Source organism: Salvia miltiorrhiza, chromosome 4 (assembly GCF_028751815.1).
Source record: "Salvia miltiorrhiza cultivar Shanhuang (shh) chromosome 4, IMPLAD_Smil_shh, whole genome shotgun sequence".
Classification (NCBI taxonomy): domain Eukaryota; kingdom Viridiplantae; phylum Streptophyta; class Magnoliopsida; order Lamiales; family Lamiaceae; genus Salvia; species Salvia miltiorrhiza.
Genome location: NC_080390.1, coordinates 26,771,171 through 26,781,892, shown reverse-complemented (window position 1 = coordinate 26,781,892; position 10,722 = coordinate 26,771,171). Strand labels below are relative to the sequence as shown.

The 10,722-nt window shown below is 33.6% G+C and overlaps 1 protein-coding gene and 2 non-coding genes across 4 annotated transcripts; 2 read left to right on the top strand and 1 right to left on the bottom strand.

Moving 5' to 3' along the window:
* Positions 1-5,530: 5,530 nt before the first annotated feature.
* Positions 5,531-5,603, top strand: TRNAK-CUU (transfer RNA lysine (anticodon CUU)). The gene has a single exon. It is a non-coding gene; the product is annotated as a tRNA-Lys (tRNA).
* A 1,608-nt stretch (positions 5,604-7,211) lies between these two features.
* Positions 7,212-7,284, bottom strand: TRNAK-CUU (transfer RNA lysine (anticodon CUU)). The gene has a single exon. It is a non-coding gene; the product is annotated as a tRNA-Lys (tRNA).
* Positions 7,285-7,296: 12 nt separating this feature from the next.
* LOC131020040 (DNA polymerase zeta processivity subunit) lies at positions 7,297-10,169 on the top strand. Of its 2 annotated transcripts, none has more exons than XM_057948672.1 (5): positions 7,297-7,432; positions 7,595-7,675; positions 7,785-7,897; positions 8,662-8,851; positions 9,541-10,169. In XM_057948672.1, exons 1-5 carry the CDS (start codon positions 7,402-7,404, stop codon positions 9,738-9,740), a joined length of 615 nt encoding a protein of 204 aa, XP_057804655.1. In that variant the 5' UTR covers positions 7,297-7,401; the 3' UTR covers positions 9,741-10,169. The 2 variants fall into 2 exon arrangements, with proteins under 2 accessions (XP_057804655.1, XP_057804654.1); XM_057948671.1 differs by having other exon boundaries at positions 9,538-10,169.
* The last annotated feature ends 553 nt before the right edge of the window (positions 10,170-10,722 follow it).

Below are 10,722 nucleotides of genomic sequence, written 5' to 3'. Positions count from 1 at the left end.
CTTTGACTTAACAATTATTTTCTAGTATCAACAACAATAAATTCTTTTCTGTATTTCACAAGATCTAAAACACACAAAGTATGAATCTCTTAGAAAATCATCATACATTTTACATAATCATCCTATTCGAACATGCAATAACTTTTTGGGTTAATTGCATCAAAATACCTAACCTTTTCCCAAAATTTGGTTTTTTAACAAACTTTTTAATTGTAGCAAAAATTTTAGCTACGTTTCAATTTATTGCAATGTCCGTCCCGCGTATATTTTCGGCCAAATCCATGCTGAGGTGGACCTCCGTAAAGCTTAGGTGGCATGTCGTGCCGGGTAATGAAACATTGTTGTCTCAAATCCATTGCAATAAATTGAAATGTAGCTAAAATAAATTGGCCGGAAATGAATGGATTTGGCCGGAAATATACGCGGGACGGACATTGCAATAAATTGAAACGTAGCTAAAATTTTTGCTACAATTAAAAATTTTGTCAAAAAACCAAATTTTGGGAAAAGGTCAGGTATTTTGATACAATTAACCCTAACTTTTTTAACATCTACATCAAAATTTAACAACATATCTATCATTTATCTGTCAAATAAAGTAAATCTGAGCCCTAATATTGAAGAAATTCTTATTCAAGATGTATTTCAACAATATATTTCGAAAATTTTCAGAAAATTTGTTTAAATCTAAACTTAAATCTAAGCATACCTTGTCTTTTGTTTTTTTCTTCGGATTAATTGCTTGTTCTTCCTCTGGAGTATTTTTTGTTGTCTCTCCACTGTGGATCACAACTTGAAGATTTGACTCTGTTGCATCTTGTTGAACGGCGGCGGTTTCTTCTTCCATGGCGGTTTCTTATGCGGCGCGATGATTCTACTACTCCGACCGTACAATGGCGCTTTCTTCTTCAGCGACGATGCTTCATTTTTTCGGTGGTGAGGCGGTGAGAGAAAGCAGATTGACGCGGTAAAAGAAAGAAGAAGTGGTTGAGAGAATTGAATTTGGTACGAAAAAAGAGAGAGGGAGAGAGAGAGAGAGAGTAATTATTTGAATTTTTACAGATTGGGGAGTAACTTATGTGTTGTTGTAAATTGGCACCTTCAGTGTGTGTGAATTGTGAGTGGGTATATTTTTAATTTTTTAAGTTAAGGGTAAATTCGTGATTGTGGGTATTTTTTTTAAGTTTTAAAATTTGTGGGTAGTTTTTAATTTTACTATAATTTTCTGGGTATTATCAAAATCCACTCGTTATTTCAACCATATATCAAAATTTAACACGCCACTGGAAAATTTTAAAACTAAAGTAAATAATAATAATAATAATAATAATAATAATAATAATAATAATAATAATAATAATAATAATAATAATAATAATAATAATAACTTTTCTAGGATTTATGATTACTTGATTAGGTTCAACGTGGCATGGCATCCGAATTTATCATATTATTAAAAAAAAATCATGTGGTTCATCCTTAAGGAAAAACAGCATTCCAATTTTTTTGAAGTCACCTCCTTTTATTGTATCTAATTTTTTAGGATTTATGATTAGGTTGAATGTGGCATGGCTTGCTGTTGGGCAGAGTGCCTGAGCGCGCCGAAGGCACGGGGACGGGCGGTGCCTGCCACACGCGGTTGAGCTTGCCAGAAGTTCATTCTTTGTGTTCTTTGTCCGATGTCTTATTCTTCCTTAATTATGGATTACATAGCAACAACGAATACAATTCGAAAAGCTAATTTAAACATTGATTTCTCGACGCCCCCCCCCCCCCCCCCCCCCCCCCCCGGTATTATATACTCTTCGTGGGACCAAAAAATAGTACATTAAAATAATAACATAATTAGATCATAAGGAAATTAATATTATAATTTCGCAAAAGAGAGATTATTTAACACACTATAAAATGTAGTATTATATAATATAACTATTTAACACAGTAAACACTAAACGTATTACAATTCAATTTTTTTTAGTAATTAATGTTTTAATAATTTTATGATATAATTTAGTAGTATATGATCTTTCTAAATAAATTTGATTTTAATAATATGATTTATTCATAGTTATTAATTAATATTTTAATAATTCATCTGAAGCAACTGTGTCATTGGTTTCTCTATCTTGGAGAATTTCTCAATGAAACTCCAATAGTATCCTGGTAGACCTAAGAAACTTTAAATTTCATTAGAGCATCCACAGGCCTTGTGCCTTGGGTTAGGGCTGAGCATCGGTTCAAAACCGAACCGAACCGACCCATTTGGAAGAAACCGAAACCGAACCGACCTTGAAAGTTGGCAGACCGAACCGAACCGACATTGCCTTAAAAACCGATCAGAACCGAACCGGCCAAAACCGATCGGTTTCGGTCGGTTACCGAACCGACCGACAATTTTTTTTTTTTTCAAAAAAACAATAAATCTACCAATTTCTGTAAAAAAACAGCCTGTAATCTTCGAAAACATGTGTAAAAATTCCAATTCCAATTCCAATTCCAATTCAAGTAAACAAGTAAATCTAAAAACAATAAATCTACCAATTACTTGTTTACTAAACAAGAAAACAACATCAATTCCAATTCCAATTCAAGATCCAGCGGAGGCGGCTGCCGGCGTGTCTGCAGTCTGCTCTAGCGGCGTCAAGCTCCAGCAGAGGCGGCTGCCGGCGTGTCTGCACTCTGCAGTCTGCTCGTGAGGCGGGGGAAGGTCTGCAGCGTCTGCTTCAAGCTCCAGCGGTGGTCCGTGCTGGTCTGCTCGTGCTCGCCGTGGAGGAGTAGCGACGCGGAGAATGGAGGCGGTGGGGGAGGTCGCCGGTCAGAGAAGCCTCGGCTGTGCAGTGTGGAGAATGGAGGCGCGGCTGGGAGGGAGGAGACTAGATTCTAGGGTTTCCATTTGAAAGGGAGGGGAGGGGAGGCGCGGCGCCCAGGCGCATGTTTGGGTTTGGGGTGGGAAATGAATAATTTCTAGGGTTTTTTATATATATATGTTAAGTATCGGTTCGGTTCGGTTCATAACCGAACCAAAACTAAAAAACCGACAACCGAACCGATACCCATCGGTTTTTATACTTAAAAACCGAACCGAACCGACAACCATAAATTCTAAAACCGAACCGAACCGAAAATGATCGGTTCGGTCGGTTTTTTCGGTTCGGTCGGTTCGTTGCTCAGCCCTACCTTGGGTTGGTGCTTAAATGGTGGTCCCCACTTAAGCACCAATACTCTACAACCCTTTGTGTCTTTGGTTGATGCTTAAATCTTCATTTCCACAAAATCCTCAATTCTACACTTTTATTTTAAAATTCCAAATTTTCATTAAAATTAAAATTCAAACATTGCAATAAAAATAAAATATAAGATTTTAAAATTATAAATATTACAATAATTAAAAATTAGATTAAAAAATTAAAAGAATTTTAAAAAAAAAGGGGGTTATAGACATAAAATACATCAAGTTTGTCAATTTTATGGTTTATATCATCACTTTTTTTTTACCAGAAAATACATTAATTTATAATTTGTTCATAATTGTCCCACCATTTATAATTTCGCCCAAATTAATTTGAGGTGACAGTCGGATTGCCAACGTGGCTGCCTGAATTGCCAAATCACACATACACACACCTCTCTCTCTCTCTCTCTCTCTCTCTCTCTCTCTCTGACACACACACACACATAAACACACGCACACACCCACTGCGCCGCACACACACACGCACAACCCCTCCCCCTTCTTCCTTCTTCGGCGACGGTAGCGTCGCCGTCGGCGCCCTCTCATCCCTTAACCATCCCCTCTCTCTCTCTCTCTCTCTCTCTCACACACACACACACACACACATACACATACACACGCACACACACAGACACAAACATCTCCATAAAATGATATATACATATATAGTATATATATAGTATCTATTTTATTCTCGAAACTTTTATTAATATTCTACATTATTGAAAAGAAAAGTATAACATGAATTTATTAGAAGATGAGTGATAATCAATTAGGGCATACAGGTAGCGGGATGCCGCAGTTGTTTAGAAGTTTCTTGGCGTTGGGGTTTTTGATGTAGGGTCCCAAGGAAGGGTCTGCAATGTATTTGCAGAAGCACGGCTCTTGCTCCTTCAGCTTACTACAACACTCAGCTGATGGCTTTTCTCCGGTGCTTAACGCCGGTGCACACGATTTCAACTCATTTGGATTACAGGTCACAGCTGTCGTTTCATGAACTTGCGCCACCACCATAATCACCATGCACAGCCCAACTAACACAACCTTCATCATGTTCACCTTATAACAAATATATTTGTATCGTTGTAAATACTTTTATCAATTTCTTTTTGCACTTGAAAGTTGTGTGTTTTAATTAATTTTAAATATATGTTGGTCTATTTATAACAATGCAGCTGACTGGTGTTTTTTGTATTTATGCAATCATATTTCAAATTTTAAGTATGCATTGATTTATTAATTTGTTGGAAAAAGTATTTTATTTATGATGATTGAAAATACTTGTCTGTGATTTGGCAAGCTTTAGATTTACCAAATATTTCAATTTCATTAAGGTGATATAGCTTAGATACGAGAGATCTAATTTTCATACATAAAGATCTGTACAATTACTTTCATAATCTTTAATTTTTTTTAAACTACTTTCAGAAAATTGAATCAAGCTGATTTTTTAAAATTGGTTTTTCTCTTTTATAATTTGATTTCTAATTTGTTCCTTCTATATTTTTAGAATGTGTCAAGATTTTGTAATTTCTATTCCTTTTATACACTGTAAATTTAGAAATAATCTATTTATTACAGCACAAATCTATTCATACTACACATTTTAACGTTTTTAGCATTAAACGAATTTAATGGAAATAATTTTTATATTTAAAATTTTAAAATACATCTATCTCGTTAATAGTAAAGATTATTTCCTTATATAGATTAAACTAATTATACTAAGTTTGACTGATTAATTATTACCTAGTATGCATTGATTTGTTTTTGGATATATTGACTTTATTTTATTCACCATCTATTCTATTTTTATACATAAAAAGATATGTTTACGGCTTTATAAATAAAATATTGATAGAGTGTTAGTATGTTTTACGAATGACTAAATAATTCTCCCTCCGTCGCAGGCCAATAAGTCTTGTTCTTTTCGGTACGGAGATTAAGAAAGTCACTATTTGGTAGTTAAATAGTGTGGTCCACCAATAATTAATGTTTTAAGTGTTCCCTTATTTTCCTTAATCAACAACAAGAATACTGCAAATCAAGAATTCAGCAACAAGAATACAACTCAACAACCACCATTCAACGAAACTACTGTAAATTAAGAATTCAGCAACAATTCACATGTTTCTACACTGTAATTCTGCAAATCAAGAATACAACTCAAAAAAACAAGAATGTTGTAGTAATTTATGAACCCTGCGCTCTATCAAGACTTACGGCGCGTGGTCAATACTTAGAATAAATATTTTCTAGTAATTATATATAAACTTAAGTTAAAAACCTGCCATCATTGCCCGTCTAGCTCAGTTGGTAGAGCGCAAGGCTCTTAACCTTGTGGTCGTGGGTTCGAGCCCCACGGTGGGCGTTTATTTTTTAAATTAAATACTCATTAGCTATAGCAATTTGGCGAATTTTTATTAGTAATCTTTTCATTTTAACTAGCACCGGCGTGTAATTCGACGGGAAAGTATTTTAAATTATTATTTAAATTATATAATACTTCCTTTATTTTTCAAAATTATGTATACCCTATTTTTAGACACTACTTCATATATATAATTCTAACAATTTTACTCCCTCCGTCTCATAAAAACATGAACAAAGAGAAATGCACGGATTTTAAGAAATGTTAGTTGAGAGCTAAGTAAGTGGAAAATGGGTCCCACTTTAAAAGATGTTGTGAGAGTAATGAATTAATTAAGGAAAAGTAGTGGTGGGCCATGATGTACTAAAATGGAAAGATTCATGTTTTTGTGAGACACCCCAAAATAGAAAAACGTTCATGTTTTTGTGAGACGGAGGGAGTATTATTTTAACTTACACTATTTACTCATAATCTATCATATATATAATTCTTACAAATTTATTATTTTAACTTACACTATTTACTCATAATCTATTTAACAATATCCTCATTATGGGACCCTTTCTTCATTATCATTACTACAAACTTTCATGCATAATTTTGGGGGACGGGAGAGTATTTTTTTTTGTATAAAACAATTATTTATATATAAATTATTTTTAAATTTATTTAATTTAAGTTAATATAGTTGAAATTATATTAATTTGAATCATATTCCTCAATTAAATATTAATTTTTTTGTTAGAATAATACATATTCTTTTTATATAAATTTTTATTTAATAATATTTTGGAAAAAGTTCAATATTGAAGATTTTATTTCATCTGAGCATCATCTCGTCTGAACCACCCTGTAAGATCATATAATCATCAAAAGCCCGGAAGACAACATCTAATGTTTGAACTCCAAACTTTTGAGTATCATCTCGTCTAGACCTTTAAATACAAAAAATGAATTTTTATGCGTCAATTTTTTTAACATCACTATCTGCAGGTTTAAAAATCAAATTTGACTTGTGAGATTATATGATTTGGAGCTTCTAATATCATAACTAATTTGTAAACATCATTTTGTATGGAATTTGAAAAAATCTTGACAAACTTTTATGCATTATTAGCTTCAAGTATTATAATTGGGTTACGAGAATCATCTCGTTGGTAGTTTGAAAGAACAAATTTAACCTGTGAGTATCATCATTTAATTGGGTTCCAAAAATCATCTCTCTTGGAGCAATTCCAATTGTATTAGTCTCAATCATTCCGCCAATTAAATATAGATTTTTAATTTGTTTTAGTGAAAAAAAAATGAGGTGATTTATATGAATTCTTCGCTCGATTGAGATTATTATAAAGAAACATCATATCCTCTATTATTCTTTATCTAAATTCTTCATTATTATTATTATTACAAATAATAAAAAATTTGAAGATTAAACGTCTAAAATTCTTCATTATTATTATTATTACAAATAATAAAAAACTCTATTATTCTTTATCTAAATTCTTCATTATTATTATTATTACAAATAATAAAAAATTTGAAGATTAAACGTCTAAAATTCTTCATTATTATTATTATTACAAATAATAAAAAATTTGAAGATTAAAACGCCCACCGTGGGGCTCGAACCCACGACCACAAGGTTAAGAGCCTTGCGCTCTACCAACTGAGCTAGACGGGCTGTTGACTTTTAAAAAGTTCTATCTTTAATTATAATATTTTAATCAGACCTGAACACAAATACGTACACTTCAACGTCCAGCGACGGGCTTCTGTCTCCCCAAAATGAGCATTCGATATGGAGCGCAAAGACAACCAAACTCCTCAAGGTTTGCTTTTCCTTCAATTTAATATGTTGCGATGACAGAGTTTTCGAGTTCTTGTTTCTATTTCACTCGCCCACTGAAATTTGATTCAGCACTGCACTATTTCTTCCCATGTCTCTATGTATTTTGTAGTCCGCAGATAAAAAAAAAACTGATGAATTGCAGGCGAAATCGCGCGGATTCTTGTAGAATTCCTTGAGGTTGCTATTACTTCAGTCGTTTTCCTCAAAGGAGTCTACCCAAATGGTAAAAACAAAAAATCTGTAGCAAAGATCCAATTCTGTTAATTTTGCACCTTCTTAGAATTGGACAGATTTTGATGTCGTGTGTTAAAATAATTGTAAATAAAACTTAGGGGCTTTTGAGCGGCGGCGATACATGAATTTAGTAGTCCACAAAGCCAGGCACCCTCAGCTATATGAATACATTCATGTTGCTGTTAATGGCCTCCTTGCTTTCCTCACCAAGGTTTGTGTTTTTGTTCAAATTATCAAATTGCTGCTTAGGTTGCTTCATTTAATCGATTTACTCATCGTTTTGGACATTTTCTTTTAAGGGTGCTTTCTTTTTTGTTGTAAATTTATCAATTATCATTAAGAAAATGAGAGATGAGAAAAGGTTAGAAATTTTTATCACTACTTGTTTTATCGTATGTTCTCTAGAGAGGAAACGTGTGAAAATATTCACAGCATTACCTCATGATAATATTATCATTAATTGGAGTAAAAATGAGGAAAAAGGGTAGCTCCATTTTTTTTCATCCCAACCAGAAACAATTATACACCATATAGAATATGTGAAAAGAGTGGGAAAATAGTGAAAAAATCATAATTTGTGTTCTCAATTTTCAGCATTTTCCAAAATATGCCTTCAACTCAAGTTTTCACTTCAAAACCTCTCACTTTTGGAAAAAGTTTGATTTATGTCTCGCCTTACCGAATCCAACAAACAGAGTGGTGCGTCATGTCGTCGAATTCTCAGGTAGGTTAAAGTTTAATGGAGGTGGAGTTATTTCAGAAGGTAAGGCTTGTGCTGTGTGACTGAATGCATAATCCGGCGAGGTGACTTATCATGATTCTGTAAGGGTTTTCCAGAGTTGGGGCTTTTGAAGTGAAAAAGTAGATTGGAAACATTTTTTGAAAATGCTGAAAGTTGAGGATACAAATTATGATTAATCTTTCTAATATATGAAGATATGTATAATAAAAGAATTCATTCTGTGTATGAACTAGGATTTGATTGATAGAGTAGCTGTGGTTTTCCTGGATGATGGTGGTTTGCCGATTGAGAGATTTGTTTTCAAGCTTAATGTGAATCAGTCATATAGTTCAAAGGTGCAGCAAGCTGACCTGGAGTTCTCTCTTAGGTCATTCTTGATTAAGCTGCCGCTTTCTGAGCCTCTAACCAAGATTCTGCCGCCAAGTAAGTATGAACTTTTGTGTAGTATTTTTCTTGGATTGCTTTCCGGCTATAGTGTGAATGTGTGATTTCTTGTTTTTTCCCCAATGAGAGTGTGATATTCTTAGGTTAATTATAGTTTATAGTCTAAACTTTCAACGAATGTTAATTTACATCCTTAATTTAGACTTTTTTTTATATATATATATGGTGAACTTTGAGAAATCATTTAATTATGATTGGTTTAAAATTTTTCGGCATTGGAAATGCCACAATCATGCCGGAGTTGTGTTACATCGAAAACGATGACTCATCGCCACGAAACAGAAACCTAATGTATTCTGCACTAAAGGGAAGTTTCGATCCATCAAAGTAAACAAGGGATTAACCTTACTACTTTTATCTATCAAGGCTAATCCTACAAAGTAAACGTCCCCTTACAGTTTTACTTGAATAGAGTGTAAAGATGACCAATGAGAAGGTACCGACACAACTTGGAGAAATTTCATGAGAACTTGTGGTACCCTCCCCCAAATTGTTAATTCTGCAACCTCGTCATGTATCCTGGAATAGATATATGCACAATCAGAAATTGGCATTTTGTCTCATTTAAGAAGTTGGTGATGTACATTGTTCTTCACCGATGCTTTTGATGAATTTTGCCCACTGGATTTGGATGCATCAATGAGTTATTGTGCTTGTTTGGTTAGCAGATTGCAGGTGGGAAATCATGGCTTATTTCCGCGCTCTGCCTCAAGCTAGCACCAGCAAAGATGCAGAGATGTGGATCCCATCAGATGCGAAACAGTGGCAGCAACCAGCGGTGATCACCCCGATTAAGTCCATGAGCAGTGAACCTCTTCGTGTGCAAGTTTACGCAGAAGACCCCAATCCATCTGCGCCAAAGAATTAGGATGCAAATTGAATTGACTTGAGAAGATCCAACTCTTACCAGGTTTAAAGTCCATGAAGCAGATACATCTGATAGGCCAGTTTTTCGACTGCGAGTTTAAGTTCCTCGCATGCCTTTTTCTAGTGGTAGGTCGAAGATGTTGTGGCTTGAAGTTCCAGCATGAATGATGTACGGCCTGGCAAAGATTGCCACAGCAGTTGGTTGAGCGAATTACAGTCTCTTGTACATGTGATGCGACTAACTCAATTGGTAAGACGTTTTTTCTCCGACTATTAGGTTGAAGATTCCGGTCATTACTGAGGAGAAATAAGGAACTATTATCGATCCTCCTTAAAAACAATAAAAAAAATCAGTTAATCAGGTGTTTTTTTATTTATGTATAATGTATTTATTTGTTTATTTATTAAAGAATTGAAGAATTACATATTACAATAGTGCTCGAATAGCTTATCAAGTTGTTGTTTTTTAGCTTTTTTATTCTAGTCGTGAGAGAGTCTATATGGGCTCTTAAAAGTGGCATCTAAGAGCCTCTTCCCCTCAGTGGGGCTGGGGCTCTCTCAACTCATGCTCTTAATTTTTCTTTTTATCTGTTTTTTTAATATTCGTTCTAATTAATTTTAACATTAAATTTAATAAAATTAATTTCATTTAGATTAAAATTTAACATCATATTGATTAAAAATTAAAATTACATTAACATTAAATTGAAAGTCTAAATTAATTCAAAGTAAAAGAACATTAAAAATAAAAGGAAGAATAAATTGGAATAGAATGAAGAAGGAGAAGAAGAACAAACTAGTGTGAAAATTGAATTGAAAAATGATATATAGAAGAAGAAAAGGAATAAATAAAATAAAAAATAAATAAAATGAAATATTCGTTGCAACAGTTCTATAAAAAAAATCTGCAAAATTCGAAATCAAATTCATGTTGTTCCAGATTTTATATACTCCATCCGTCTCACAAAAACATGACATTTGTA